General features: G+C 39.7%; 2 protein-coding genes across 4 annotated transcripts; both read left to right on the top strand.

The window, feature by feature from the left end:
- Positions 1 to 632: 632 nt before the first annotated feature.
- On the top strand, positions 633 to 12580 carry LOC148734760 (uncharacterized). 3 transcript variants are annotated; one of them, XR_015998769.1, is made up of 5 exons: positions 633 to 2291; positions 3000 to 3116; positions 4062 to 4141; positions 4497 to 10696; positions 11039 to 11275. XR_015998769.1 is itself a non-coding variant. In XM_088753432.1 (4 exons), exons 2-4 carry the CDS (start codon positions 11273 to 11275, stop codon positions 12548 to 12550), a joined length of 345 nt encoding a protein of 114 aa, XP_088609558.1. In that variant the 5' UTR covers positions 4150 to 10696; positions 11039 to 11272; the 3' UTR covers positions 12551 to 12580. The 3 variants fall into 3 exon arrangements, 1 of the variants encoding a protein (XP_088609558.1); XR_015998768.1 differs by having other exon boundaries at positions 3000 to 3196; XM_088753432.1 differs by lacking the exons at positions 633 to 2291; positions 3000 to 3116; positions 4062 to 4141 and adding exons at positions 12191 to 12242; positions 12464 to 12580 and having other exon boundaries at positions 4150 to 10696; positions 11039 to 11478.
- Positions 12581 to 12816: 236 nt separating this feature from the next.
- LOC148734759 (uncharacterized) lies at positions 12817 to 15000 on the top strand. Its single transcript, XM_088753431.1, has 2 exons — positions 12817 to 13424; positions 13832 to 15000. The coding sequence occupies exons 1-2, from the start codon at positions 12817 to 12819 to the stop codon at positions 13962 to 13964; spliced, it is 741 nt and encodes a 246-aa protein (XP_088609557.1). The 3' UTR covers positions 13965 to 15000.
- The last annotated feature ends 865 nt before the right edge of the window (positions 15001 to 15865 follow it).

The following is a 15865-nucleotide window of genomic DNA, read 5'->3' as shown; positions in this document are numbered from 1 at the left end:
CTGGACAAAATGGGATTGTTGGACGGGAGCAGCAATTGCCAAACGTGACATTCCCGACTGGGAACACCACACGTGTTGCAAAGAAAGTCGCCAAAACAGCGTTAAAAGAGGGTCTGAATGAGGAGGGGGTGGGGGGTACAAATGTCAGTAGTCAGCTTAAATCTCTGCCATTTGTCAGTTCTCAGTTAGATTTTAGGCCATTTGTCAGTTAAATGACTGTTTATGAATAACGTGGCGAGTCACTGAAGTAATACTTTCCGACCCTATCCTTGGCTAAAAAGGCACACGTAGCATAAACTCTAAAATTAAGTCAAAAATTGATACAATAAGAACTATGTTTTTCAATTCTGGAATAAAACAATTCCAGTATCTTCCAAGTGACTTTCAGTTTTTGTTTGAAGAGTGTTTAAGTAAGTTACAACTCTTCTGCATACAAACTTTTGATTGCCGTGCGCAGCATCGAAGCATGCCTTTTCAACCACTTAGCCGGTCAAAATGTTGGAGACAAGATTGTCAGAAAGACAACAAAATTGTGAACAGACCTCTTGCACAATATAATAGTCTTGTGTTTGGTTTGACAATGCGTCGATTGCAATTGGCTCCGATGAAATGATCGGAAAGGATTGTTCTGTTGTCTTCTTTTCAATTAGGTTGTTAGAGATACCTACTGTTTGCGTACCTTAAGAAATGGTACCGCCTCCCGGTTAGCTCAATGGATAGAGCGCTGGACTGTTGTGCGGGAGGTCGAGGGTTCGAGCCCCGGCCGGGCCAACCGTCTCAGGGTCTTAAAATAATTGAGAAGAATTTGCTGCCTTTCTATAACATCAAGAAATGGTTAGATATTCTAGTCTTCTCGGATAGGGACGAATAAATGGAGGTCCCGTCTCCTACAGGGTTGGAGTAGGAGACGTTAATTTCCCACACACGAGATTACTGTGTGATGGATGCCCTCCCCTGGGGTGGGATGGGTGGGTTTATTGGGCCCACAGTAATTGGCGCAAGCTGTTGCGGTGTCCATGCCGGTTGGCAAAGCTAAATAAATAGATCGAATCAAAAATGGGTGCGAATTGGCCGCCCGGATCTAGAAACCGTAATTAGGGTAATATCTTCATCCTCTCGGTCAGAAAAGTCGCTTTCTGAGTCCGTGTCATATTCGTTTGCACATGTTCTCACCTCAGAAACTGCCACTTCAACGACATGACGAGCGACTTTGAAATTCACAGCTGGGTATGGGTTCTAATTTCTGGGGTAGTCAAGAAAATCGAATTAGCAAAATTACAGATCTGTCATGACTGCACAGTTTGCGGTGGATGAAGGTGCTAAGTATATCTTGAGTGCGCTGTACAAATGAAAACCAGATCATGTATCCATAAATGGTTTGTTTTCGACTCTATTTACACTTAATATATAAAAAAGTGCTTCGTCGCGCGTAATACAAAAATTGGCGCGAACGAGATACGGCGGCGAAGCTATATCCTCTTCGCCGAATTTTCGGACTGTCGCTCGATCCAGGCAAAATTTGGTACACTGTACCAAGCGACTGGTTTTGTAAATCAAGAGAGTTCATGAGGAGTGATTGAGGACATTGCAGAAGTATGCGTCCGCGATCTGGTCGATGGAAATGGTGGACAGCTGAAGTCGACCCACCGTGGTTTGGTTCGTCGCCAAAGAAGGACACTTAATGTTTCAGCCCTCTTCAGAATAATTAGAAGAGCGTTACGACGAAAAAATCTCGTTGAATAGCTAGTGGTTGCCTCAGATCAATTTAGGTTGGTGAGGGAATTATTAAATTTTCACCAGTTTGACTCGGAAATGGCTGGAAGATCGAATTTTCGCGGCAGCTCAAGACAGCTTGGATCGCTTGGATTGGAGACGCCACTATCTACGCCTGCTACAGTAGCCGACACAGTGGTCGAGCCTGTCTCTTTTCAGATATTAAGCGACCGCTTAAAGATCTGCTGAAGTTGGATAAATCGATAGGACCTCGTTTATTCATGAATCAAGCTGGAAGACCTCTTGCAGGTAAGGAAAATTTTTGGGTTATCTAAATGGCTGAATCTAAGATGAACATTTAAATCCATTTTCATTTTGTGCACATACATGTACTGCATGATGCTGCTGCTGATAATGATAACACTGTTTGTTTGTACTGCAGGGAGAGAATTGGAATTGTTCCAATTGATTTAGCTATCACAAAGAAGTAATGATTGTTTGGCTAAATGAGGAGAATAAAGTTCTGAAAGAAGAGGGCTTCACTGTTGATGACAAACATTACAAAGCTAACTTTAAAGGTTGCATTTCAGATTGGATTATGCTTTACATAAAAAATTACTTTTAATTAACCTTTTCAGGTTTAGGTCATATTTTATTAGGATTAATTTTTGTAAATTATCATTTTACTTTTATTTTTTTCTTAGTTACATTTGACTATACATGCTTCTTGAAAAAGTCAATGAAGAAAATTTTGTGCTAGCTGGGCATGGACTCTGTGTTGAACTCTGTTTGTTATGTCATACATTAAGGGTAATTTGAACATTTTTTTCCAAAAAAAAAACAAAAACGAAAACTAAACAAACAAAACTTGAGGCTAAGCAGTGTCAATGTTTCTAGAAAACAGGCATCTCCATATCCCCTTCAGAAGGTTTTTGGTGTGAGCCACCTACCCCTTGGAATATCCACTTTTTTCCTTTACAAATTTTGGCATTTGAGATACCATTCCCCTTTGTATTCTTAACAGCCTTCCTCTTTGGATGGATGCATGTGGATACTATTTGAAGTCAAAACCTTAATCAAGAAATTATGTCTGATCCAAAAGATAACTTGAGCAAGTAAACTCTTGAACAGTTGACAGAGACCAGTTAATGATTCAGATCATTAAATGGGCTTCTTTTTTAGTTTTTTTTCTTTTCTATGGAATGGGCCACTACGTGTAGCTACTTACTTTTGCACCATTCAAATAATTCACTGTCAGTGTTAATAATTGTCCTTTACAATTTCAGTTACTGTCTGGCCTTCCTGAAGTAACAGAGAAACTTGGCTTTTTTAAGCTGTGACTCTGTGAGAAATGACATCTTCAGGTGCTTTTTGGGAACAAAATATTTGAACTGGAAACTTTGGTAAGTGTTTGACATGCCTGGAACAGCAGAGGAACTGTGCTTTTCAAACTGCAGCTCTGTGTTCCTTGGGCACTAAAATGGTAAAATTTCCCTTTCAAACTAATTATAGGAATTAGTTTGTAGTAAGTAAAAGATTGTTGGTATCACCATTTGGCCTGCCTGAAACAGCGGAGGAAACTAGCTTTTCAGGCTGTGACTCTGTGGGAAATTTATCCCCAGGTGTTTCTTGGGCACTAAAGTGTTATTAATTCCACATGAGCCATTATTGAATTTAATTTGTGTCGAGTAAAAGACTGTTGGTATCACTGTTTGGCCTGCCTGAAACAGCAGAGGAACCTGGCTTTTCAAGCAGTGACTCTGTGGGAAATTTATCCTCAGGTGTTTCTTGGGCACTAAAGTGTTATTAATTCTACATGAGCCATTATTGAATTTAATTTGTGTCGAGTAAAAGACTGTTGGTATCACTGTTTGGCCTGCCTGAAACAGCAGAGGAACCTGGCTTTTCAAGCTGTGACTCTGTGGGAAATTTATCCTCAGGTGTTTCTAGGGCACTAAAATGTTATTAATTTTACTTGAACCATTTTTGAATTTAGTTTTTCGAGCATGAAAAACTGTTGATATCCCTGTTTGGCCTGCCTGAAACAGCAGAGGAACTCGGCTTTTCAAGCTGTGACTCTGTGGGAATTTTATCCTCAGGTGTTTCTTAGGCACTAAAATGGTAATGTAATTACACGTAAACAAGTCTATATTTTGATTGATAATATCCTAATTTGTAACCAGAGGACAATAATTCTGGAACTTTAGTTCTCTAGAGCAGACAAAAGGTTCACCTATTTTAAGATGGGACTCTGTGGAAGTCTGATTTTTACAGGTGATTGCCAGGCACTAACAGGGTAAGCTAGATCACATGAAAAATTTTGGTTCTTTGTTTTCATATTTTTTTAGTGAATAAATGTTGAGATCACTGCTTGGCTTGCCTGAAACAGGAAAGGAGCTTGGCTTATCTATCTAGTGATGACTGTATGGTAATTTTTTTTCATGTGGTTCTCATTTGCACACAAAAGTGGAAATTATAATGAACTTAACATGATCAATTAAGTCTTTATTCAACTACTTAAAGCAAACAAAGGAATATTGTTGTTACCTATTCTACAATGAGGCCAAAAGTATTTTTCATACTACATGTATTTGAATCATAACTGTGAGTGGTTGTCTTAAATATTTCAGTCTTAACAAGAAGCCACAATAAAAACTGAATGTCTCATATGATGGCATCTACATGTATGTGTTTATCCACTGTATGTAGTACAATACAAGTAACTATGAATGTCTATAATAATGGTTTTGATGTTATTCAGTGCCTATATTGTTTCTATCTAGGTGGTGTATTATTGTGATGGAAACCTTGGAGTGACATTTCTTAGTGCTTTGAGAAAGATTTAAACATGCAGGCAAGCAAGAAAAGAAAAGATATGTTGTCAAAAGAGTCATATATATTTGTCTCTTAGTTACATTGTAATATATTTTATAGAATGGGCTTTTCCCATATAATTCTATTTATTGAATTCTCAAAAATTGGATACCATATGAGTTCACATTATCTAGTAGTTCCGTTTCTTCTCCAACATCTATGACTAGTTGTAACTGCAAAGAGGCTTTCTTGGAATTTTGCATTTTCTTTGCAGCTTCTAGGGCAGCGCGCCCCGAAAGATTAACAACACCGTTTGTTATTTCTGTGGAGCGAATGAAGGATTTTGTCAAGCACAACTTTACCTTAACTTGGTCGGACAGAGCTCGCTCCACGTCATCAAGGCTGTAAGTCTTAAAGGACATACGAAGAGTTTTGTCCTTTCCTATGGGTGGCTTCAGGTGTTTGCACTCTTTATCTCCACTAAGTGTAGCAGTTCCTACTTTGCTGGGTAAATGACCAAAAAAAGTCAAGTCTTACATTTGTAAAGGTGAAGTGGCATGATTTTGCTGCGAGAGAATTTTAAAGTATAAGTCAAGTCCACAGAACCGTACAAAATACATTAAAATTTCACGATATTATGATAAAAATATTTTTAAGAAACACTAAAAGTAACGCTTGTCTCACTGAAGTGCTTCAAGATGGCCTCAAGACGACTTGTAACCCTGAGGTTATATACTCCTGGGCGTATGCATTCTCAGTCGCCATTTGAGTTATGCTATTTGATCTTCTTTTGGTCTTAAAACATACACCAGTGTTGTTCGTTACCTGGTAACAAAAAGTACATGAAATGGAAAGGCATAGTGAGGGCCACAAATTAGTCTTACTCTTACAACCATTGCAAATAACTGGTTTCGGGGTTCTAGTTCACTTATAGTTTGTAAAAATATGCGGAATAGAGGATCAAGATAACTAGCCATTTTTGTTCTAATTTTCAATACTGGGCGCGAGCATGTGAGCCGTTGTCGATATAGCCCGGCCTCGAAACTGATGCACTTCGTTCGAGCAAAGCCGAACTTGTAACATTGCTTGCTTTGCTACACTGATAAAAAGCGGCTGTCTGAAGCAAAATTGATCAAAGACCCAACGAAATAATTAAGCTCTTATAACACGTGGAACTGTGCAGAAAAAACCCTTTGGAGAAAGATAAATTGGAACATTACGAATAGTCTGAAGAGTTTGATCCAAGTTTGTTTTTTTTAGTACTTACCAGGAACTCTAGGGTTATGTGCAGAGTTTAAACACTCCATGATTTCTGCCAGCCATTTCAAGTATGCCCATTCCAGTTAAAAGTTTTGGCTTCTCTACTGGAGCCTGCTTACTTCCCAAGTTAGGAAAGACGATACTCTGTGGAGTATCACAACAAGGATGCTTTTGGTTGTAATGCTTTTCTAACGCCCTTGTTGTTGTCATGTGTTTCGCGCATATTTGGCAATTTGTAACGTAGATTTCTGACATAGTTAGTTAGCACCGTTTTCGCGTCCAGCCATTCACGTTCTTGGAGCAGAAGAACCAACTATTCCGGCATGAGTTTCAAACGCGTGTGTTTCAAACCGGAGATTCATTATATGAAAGCTACGTCAAGGGATATGTGTATTCAAGCCGGCAGTAGGTAATGAGATTTACCATTATTTCCAGGCCACTACCCAGATCTAAATAGTGATTCTCTTTCGCAGTCAAGTTTCCACAGCAATTTAGCGATCTCTAAAGTTATAACATGCTCTTTAAAAAGAGCACAAAAGCAGCATTTTTCTCCAATTAAGTTGACGTATGAAATACCTGAATAAAGAGGAGTCACTTTCCGATTGTTTAGCGACTTTGCGTTGCGTTCGACTTCGAGTTATTTGTGCGTTGTCGATTTCTTTAAGAAGACGAAAGCGACGAACAGGAGAGGCTAATTCACAAAGAGCGAATAAAGAAGCAAAAGCAAAGACGAAAAGATAGAAAGAAAAGAGGTAAGCTAGGATCGCAGATCGCCGCAGGCGAATAAATACAGAGGCAGAGGTCCTTAATCAGAAGCACGTCGATGAAGGAGAACTCGTTGAGAGGGGGACAACATGGACTAAGTGTCGCTAGTGACATTTTTAGTCTGGGAATTATGGCGAATAATGTTTACAAAAATAAGAGATGGAAGCCTTATCCTTAATACTTCAGAAAGCAGTGCACCTCAATCCAGCCAAGAGGCCAGTTTTAGAAAATATATATATTTTTCCAGTTTAGGAATAGCTCAACCTTTTTACTGGGTGAAAAAATTTCAACTTAACTTTTTTTCGCCACATTGACCCTCTCGCATGTTAATTTGTAGCATCTTTCAGCTGGCTTTAGGTAACTGTTGAATGTAGAAGCAGGAACCAGAAATAAAACGCTCTGCTAAGAGTCAAAGTTACTGTTTTCCTACTCTGATAAAAACAGCAACTATCGCGCGCTGTATCATCGATCGATTGATTAATGGCCTTGAGAACTATGTTCGTACTAGCTAATAATTCTCTCATAGGTTCGTACTTATAATTCTTACTTTTTCTCAAAGATTTCTTTACTAAAAGTGCTCCTGCTTGGCTCAACATAAAGGAAACGACGCACACTTCAATATGGGCGTCTCGTAATTTTTGTTTACGCTGAGAAGATGCATTTTCTACATTTTGTGATCCACGGAGCGCACTCGATACTTACCTCATAATGTTGTCTAGACTGACGTGTCAAGTTAAATCTGTTGATAGATAGCCATGTGCCGAACCTCACTTCTCAACACCTTTCTTGTGAAAATCCTTCATTAAATTTTTGCCCCGCAGAGATGCTACGTGAAGAAAAATTAGACCCCTCCTGACTTTGCGCTATTCAATAGCGCAAAATCGGTAGGGGTCCAGAAATTCAAAGTCGTATAAAGCTCGTCGTGTAGTCGTCAACAAACATGGCATCTGTCACATTCCTACCATCCGAAGAAGCTTGAACGGCTCCTTTGTCGCTGGTGAGACCAACTGGCTGATCGCCAACAATCGCTCCCTAGTCCGCCAACAAGTCCACTTTGGTGGAATCTTACTTCGTGAAGACGGCCGGTAGAAAAGCCCCTGCCTTGTCCTTGTTAATTTCCTCCCGAAGCGTCCTTTGTCCAACGGACGATACTTCTCCACAAATATTTTCAAACCGCTTTCAGTCTCGGGGTTGATCTCTTCTGTTGGCATTTGCAAATTCCATGCTGGTCTGAGGGACATGGTAGTAGAATTTTTCATGAGTGAAATACTTAGTCGCCCATTTTGTCACCCTCTTCAACGACTCCTTGGTAATTATTCCAAAGTCTTGGGAATACTTAAATGCGATGAAGGTCTCATGCTTAAAGAGGAGAAACTGCAAAAAAATTCTCCATAGCTGTTGTGAGTAATGTGCTCAATCCAATGTCTTCGAGATAATCGTTATTGATTAAAGCTATGCTTTTGGGAAGGCGGCGTATTCCTTCTTCGAGATGTTTAATTGAGACTTGAGTTTTATTAGACACATTTCCTTCAGAGTCGTTGGTTGCTGTGGTTTCTTTTATACTGTGCCGTTGTTTCACCTCAGAAACAGTCTTTGTGGTGCTTTCATTTACATACGATACTTAGTCCACGGCATCTTGAAGAGACATGTGTGCTTCCTCCATGCTTTGGGCTCTGATACCAAAGCTGTTATGGAGACATCTAAGGACTTGTAAGAACGACACAGTACCAATGATTCTCCATGCTAGTTTCATGCAACCTGTAGCAACATCCGATGCGAATAGAGTCTTCTACATAGATCAGATGCCATGAACTTGCGCAAAAGAACACGTTTCATCTGTTCCATCACTTGCTCCTTTCTGACGATAGCCCATCAAAGTTTAAGGTTTTTTTGCGAAGGACCGAAGAACTATATACCTTTCGATCTGCTGAGTCAGGGAACGCTATCTCGTCTTCGTATTCACAAATTCTTTTGACTTCTTTATGAGACTCCCTCCGAGTTATTCTTTTATTAGAGGTAAGTCTGAGCACAGGCGGCCCAAACGTACTTTGTGTGATTAGAGGGAGTGCATAACAGATTAAGATCGAATTTTAAGCGTAAACGTGGGTCGTTTAAAAAAGGAAAAATTAATAAAAAATTAAAAAGGACAGTAAAAGCGAGGAATATGACGTATGAAGGCTCCTTATCTTTTTTCCGTAGCCGCTTTGTCGTTTACGGTCCTTTTAACGCTGATTTGGCGACTTTCTTTGTAAAGCGTGTAGTGCTACCAATCAAAGGCTCCTTAGTACGGAGCCCTGTAAGGGACACGCATCTTTTTTATTTTAGTATCACTTTTAGTGCCACTTTTACTGCCACTTTTAATGCCACTTTTTGTGCCCCTTTTAGTGCCCCTTTTAGTGCCACTTTTAGTGCCACTTTTAGTGCCACTTTTAGTGCCACTTTTAGTGCCACTTTTAGTGCCAGTTTATTGCCAGTTTACAAGTTACCCTTATTATTTAACAATGGCCTGATTTTTTTCCGGCAGGTATGATTACCGTAATTTTTGGGGCTTCCATTCCATTATGTATAATCCAAACATAGTTTACAGATTTCTTCATTTTTCTACAGGTTTGCAATTTCTTACAAACACGAGGAGTGACACAGGACATTATTGAAAGTTTTAAATATGAAAAGGCGGGTTATGCTTTGTCTGTGGGTATAAGAGGGATAGTTGTAACCGCAATAACAAATTGGCCACAATTTTCATGCTTCTAGCTTGTAGAGCAACCAGAATTCCGTTGGCAGGGTATGGGAACAACAGCAAAACTAGTTTGAGCTGCTAGGTAATTGTTTCAGGTGGGAATATATCCCTTGCCTTTTCTGCATTGGGCTATAAGATATTCTTACTAGGTATTTAATGCTATTAATGCCCACAAAGAGAAATAGAATGGGCCATATATCACTGGAATGACTCTCTTCCTATATCATATATTAATGGCTTTTTAAGTCATGAATGCATGCTTGATAGTGCCTGCTCACCAGCACAATTATTACCTTGTTTGCTTGCTTTCCTTCTGACATTAAAATAAATTATGCTTTCAGAAATATAAAAATATTGTACTAGAATTGACCATTTAAGTTCAGTAATTCCTGTTCAATGTTGTAATCAATGGTAAACAATTGATTAATGTCTCCCTAATGAAATGGTAATAAAAATATTTTAAAGGTGGAAAGAAGACATTTAAAGGATACCATAGGTGTGTATACATAAAGTTAGAATACTAAATAATTATTTTCAATTAAAATGTCATTAGTATTGAAGGTAAGTAACAAATAGTAAACCACGGTCAATAATAATTTATTTAACCATCAAGTCACATTTTCAGATGGATATGGAAGCCATAACGCAAGCAAAGGACAATGAGTTATTGCTTCTTGGACTTGACAAGAAAGGAGACATTCTGAGCTTGAGAAATTTTGTACAGAAATTGTCCAAAGAGTCCTCAAATGACGAGAAAAGATCTGATAAAATGTCACTGTTACATGAAGTTCTGGAAAATGGCAAACAGAAAAAAAGCCTTAAACAGCAAAAAGATGGGAAAGTTCTACCAAAGATGCGACAGGTGCAACTAGGATGGCTGCATTTAGATGCCGAAAAGCAGAGTTTTGTTTCCGTGAGAATGGCCAAGGGAGGTGGTACACGAGAGGTTGAAATTGAGTTAAATGCAGACAAAGACGACATCATTGGCATTGCCAAATCCATATTTTTCACCGATGGTAACAGTAACTTTGGGCCTGAACAGCTGATGACATTTGGACTAGCCAATTTCCAGCACGAAGACATTTCAACAATAAAACTTTCTGGTGTTCATTTGGCATTTACGCTGCAGCGCTATGTAGAGAAATGCGAGATGTCTAGAGTCAGGCTGTACTTGACTTCAAAGATCAACATCTTAGATGATGTGTCCTCTCTAAAACCAGCAGATTACATTAAACCAGCATCTACCAGTAAACTAGAGAAAAAGGAATCTGGCTTAAATGATGACGCAAGTCACGGACACTGACAAAATTAGAGGAACGGCGGAAAATCATTTCTGAGCAAGATGCTGCCTATGAATAGTCATTGGCTACTGACAAGACTAAAAGGGAAAAGTTGATGAAAGAGGTAAAATTATGGTCTGTTAAACAATAGTATTCAGAGTGGCCTTCTGCTCATATCCAGAGACAACCTAGTATGTAATAATCATGGTATAGCTGTCCAGGAGCTACGATAACAACATTGACTCTCCATTCACTTTGTGTGACATTTCTTCAATGTTTTAACTGAATTTGCAACCAGGTGGTTTGTTAAAACAAAGAAATGGGTTTGTTGTAAAAAATAACTCATTGTATCTAAGCCTGGAAAAAGGCTTGTTCATCATATCATTCTGTATTTCATTGCTTTTTGTTCTTAAACTATAGTTTTCCACAAGGAGGATTGCTTAACTGTTGTACTGTGTTGATTCAGGTACAAGATGTACAGCGACAAAACAAGTTGCAGCAAGCCAGGCTCTTGAAGATACCTCAGGAGCCAAAGGAGAGTGAAGAAAGTATATTGGTAGCAATTCAAGTTCGCCATGTATCTCTGGGTATTGTGAAGTGCAATTTTCGTGAATGCGATTGCATGGCTTGTGTTTATGACTGGATGGGCTCCTTGAGTATTATTCCTGAACACTTCTAGCTATTAGACTACGCAGGAAGAATGTTGTTACCTTCACAGCCAGTAAAGCAAGCAAAGAACACTACACTGTACATGAGTGAGGCTATGTCAACACCACATCTTGAAGATGAAGAAGTAACCTTCTTTGGGTTTGGAATCAATGAATGGGAGCCTCTTGATGATTCTAATTGCTTTATGTATCCCATAAGTGAAACTGTCCCTGAACAACTTCTGGATGGCGATGAGAGGTAATATGTTATGTCATTTTCAGTGTCTTATGTGAACTTAACTGACAAGAAATTTGACAATCTTATGTTTGCCTCACTGAGTGAAGGTTTGAGGCATATCATTATTTATTATTTTCTATGTTAACTTGTCACTCTCTACCTATTGCTGGACTTCCAGAGATCCACCCATTTTAATATTATTGATGTCTGGTTTTCTTGGGATTGCAGTTGGTAATAAGAATTTGTGACCAGGGTGAAGGGTTGTTTACACTTGCATACATACATACATACATTAATTGACCACTTCCCCATGGGGCTTTTCAGGCAATTTTTACAACACTGTACCCCACCCATCCCACCCCAGGGGAGGACATCCACCACACAGTAATCTCATGCGTGGGAAGTTAACGTCTTCTACCCCCTAACCCTGCAGGAGACGGGACCTACGGTTTATTCGTCCTTATCCGAGAAGACTAGAATCTCTATCCATTTGTTTATATTATGGAAAGGTAGCAAATTCTCCTCAGTTATTTTAAGACCATGAGTATTGGTTCGACCGGGGCTTCAACCCTCGACCTCCCGCACAACACAATCCAGCACTCTAACCAATTGAGCTACGGGGGGGGGGGGGGACGGTTACTTAAGTATGTTATTTATAACACTTGTGACTCAGATCTGAATCCATTCTCAAACTTGTTTTGTTTTGCTAAGTACATGCATGTTTATCTTTCAGTGTCATTGGTGGACATGAACAAGAATCCCACGTTCAGCAACAGCTAACCAAGGTTTGTTACTTTTGCTATGTTTTGACAGTATAGTAGACTTAGTTACAATACAGATATAAACCTTAACAAAAAACTGACAAATGCATAGCACACAAGTTTTCTTTTTTTACACGACTGCCTGTTGTTTTGCCACATTTGTGCAGATCTGAACTGCAGCAATCATTACACAAGTGCTGAGGGTAATTCCCTTGAAGGTAACTAAAGAACATTTGTTTTTGCAGACTGATGGAAGAAAGAGGACAGCTGATGGAGGACGCCTTTTTCGCCAACATTACCTGCCATTATTGGCAAGGCAACAGGCTAAATAAAGCCCAAAAATTAAGCTGTCAGTGATGCGTATGCATTCTAATCTATATATCTAGATATCTATATACTTAGTTATAAATTTGCGTTTCCTTGGAAATTCATTTCCCATTCAAAAAGTTTGACGAAACATTTGTGACAGAACATTTCTTAAAAGCATTCAACGACGTTACAACCTAATTTTCAATAGGTGATGAAAATAATTACAAAAATTACAATATAAACAAAACGTTTCACAGGTATGGAGTCTGTTTAGACATTCAAATTAGGAATGTCAGTCACAGTTAAGATTAGAGGGACTAAGAACATATGCGAATGTGTCTGGTTGTCTGTCGCCATAAAATGGGCAAAATTTTTGTGGCTCATTATCCCATCACAGGACAACAATTTTCTTTTTAAACAAAGCAGTTTATTTCTTTCTGTCCAGAGCCAAGTGCTCTTTGGAAATATTGGCAGGGAAAATGAACAAAAAATGACCGACGACAGAGAAAGCAGGGGAAGTGGCAGCAGAGACAGCAGTGGAAGCGGCAGCGGAGGCCATGGCGGAAGCAGTGGTGGAAGCAGTGGCAACGGCGGGAGCAGTGGTGGAAGTAGTGGCAGGGGAAGCAATGGCGAAAGTAGTGGCGGAAGTGGTGGTAACGAAAGCAACGGCAGAAGCAGTGGCGGAGGCAGTGGCAGAAGTAGTGGCACCAGAAGCAACGGCGGGAGCAGTGGTGGAAGTAGTGGCAGTGGAAGCAACGGCGGGAGCAGTGGTGGAAGTAGTGGCAGCGGAAGCAACGGCGAAAGCAGTGGCGGAAGTGCTAGTAACGAAAACAACGGCGGAAGCAGTGGTGATAGCAGCAGTGGAAGTAGAGCAGCTGATGTCACTAAAAGGCTGAGGTACAAATTCAATTTTTAAAATCTTATGCTTTTACTTAGTATACCATAAAGCACTACCACAATCATAGGGAAATTAGGTTATTCAGCAGAAAGGTGTATCATTCTTTACTACCAGTGAATATTCTTAAAGGTTAACCCTATTCTGTTTTGGGAAGGGGGGATAGTCCTTGGATAGTGCTTGTTAAATTAAATGCATCTGACTCGTCCAATTCCCAATAAACAGAATATGCAATTTTTCATTGAATTTTTTTTTTTTTAGAATAACCTGTTATCAATGGGTTTTCTCGTTTCTTAATTTTTCTTTGTAAACTTATTTCGTGTACCATGTCTGTTGATCCTTGTTATAGAAGATAAACGATGAACGTCTCAGATTTAGTGATACCTAAGTTCTTTAACTTTATCACCAGAACTTTAAGGGTGAAGCGATCGCTTGTCCTTCAAGACCTTGTAACAGAATTCCTTGATGGCGATATTATGACTTGCGAACTGAAGGTCATTATGGTAGACGGACACGGGAAAGACGAAGGAGGGAAGACTTGAAAGGAATTTACCGAGACGCCCTGTCAAGTTTTTGGCGAGAATTCTATGTTTCCTGTACGCTCGGAGAAAGGGGGAGGGTTCCTTCCATAAGGCACGACTTTCAGAGCGACACCTGGACTACCACGGTACGCATTATCGTCAAAGATTACGAAGATCTGGGGTATATTCCAGTGATGCTAAGCAAAGCATTTGTGATCAGTACTATGCTTGGTGAAAAGGCAGTTTCTGATGACATTCTCCTTCACTCATTCAAACAGTACATTTCCAAAAGTGAAGAACAAGTTGTGTGCGAGGTATTGGGTAGACCCGTGGAGGAATGGGATAGTGACGACAAAGATGATGAAGCCCTTCTTGAACTGCTGGACGCTTTGGATGCAGAAGTCTTCCAAACAAAGAGAACATTAAGAGTCTGATACTAGAAGTAGCTCATAAAAAAATCATTCGATAGGCACAATATGTGGCTGATTGCTGCCATTACATTTTTAGAGGGTCGCTGGCAGAGGGTAAATTATCAACTCTAGAGGGAGTATGTAGTGTTTACCAGTCGTTAGAGCCAACTACAAAGAAAGTACTTGGCATGCTTTGTGCTTTACCGGGCACTAATGCAGAGCGCTCGTCGTTAGATTACTTGAAACGCTTCATAAGAGGATTAGAGATCTCACAACCAACTGGAGCAGATGCCATATGTGTTTCATGTATTAATGTTGATTTTACAAAACTAGAGGGATTGGGAAGGCGCCCAATCGCTCACACATGTGGTTGCGTTCTTGAATTGCCTTCCACTTTTGATACTTATGCAGAATTCCGCGCAGAGTTTACAAATGTTTTGGCCAAAGAAAAGTGGCAAAATGATATTATGTAATGATTTTGGTGTTACACGTAGCTTGCTTTGTACTGCGTATTCTTAACTTGCACATGTTTATTGTTTTGTTATTTTCCTTAGCGAACCTTGACATTAGAAAACCGAGACAGTCATCTGTCAGGTTGCATTGTTAACTGACGAAAGTCCAATAAAATTTATCGTGTTCAAATTGAATATATTTATCTGCCATGGTGAGAAGATAGACAAACATTTACCTCCATGGGGTTGGATGTGCCACGGCCCGCTCTTGAAAGCGTCATCTGTAGATCTCAGTGAGACTCCACAGGTAACATAGCCCTGATTTTTAATTGTCCAGGCCCCGATTGTTCAAAGAGCGGATAACTCTATCCAGCGGATGATTCGCCAACCAGCGGATGAAGTGTAGAAGTTGTAATGCATTTTGTCAGCTGGACGGCGACTTACCCGCTCTTTGAACAACTAGGACCTGACCGCTCTAAAAACGACAATGATCTTGGCAATTGGTTCGAATTCTAAGGAAAAATTGCTCAGACGAGCTATGAGAGCAGACCCACAACGCCCAATGCTTTGCCAACTTGTTCTAATATAATAAGTCATTCCCCCCAACGCCCAAATTCTTTACAGGAGAGGTGAGAGGAGAGCGCGAAATAGGCAGGCACGGAGAGTATTGCCACGGGGAGGTGGGATAGTCGTCAATCCTTCAGCAATTCGCGAGAAGTCAGATTACGCTCGAACTGAGAAACTCGGTTAATGTTATGCTTGTGGTCAGCGGCATTACTTGCAATCGCCCTAATTGTCACTGGGTCGGTAGCGTTTAAAGTCAGGGAGTTTCTTAAATTGTTATGAGATAAAGTCGAATTTCCCATCAAAAATTTGATGGGAAATTCGACTTTATCTCATAACAATGTATCCTTTAATCTAGGAGCCATTTCCTCTTTCTAAAATTATTTGTAGTCTTGGATTAACTTCTTTTATTCAACACATTGTAGGTAGTCAAAAACAGACTGAATTCTTTTTCTTAGGTTTTTTTATGTCTGACATGGTTAACCCAACGTAAGGT

The sequence above is a fragment of the Stylophora pistillata genome, chromosome 3, assembly GCF_964205215.1.
Source record: "Stylophora pistillata chromosome 3, jaStyPist1.2, whole genome shotgun sequence".
Lineage (NCBI taxonomy): Eukaryota > Metazoa > Cnidaria > Anthozoa > Scleractinia > Pocilloporidae > Stylophora > Stylophora pistillata.
Note: the sequence above shows the minus strand (reverse complement) of the source record. Positions and strands in the feature narration are given on the sequence as shown.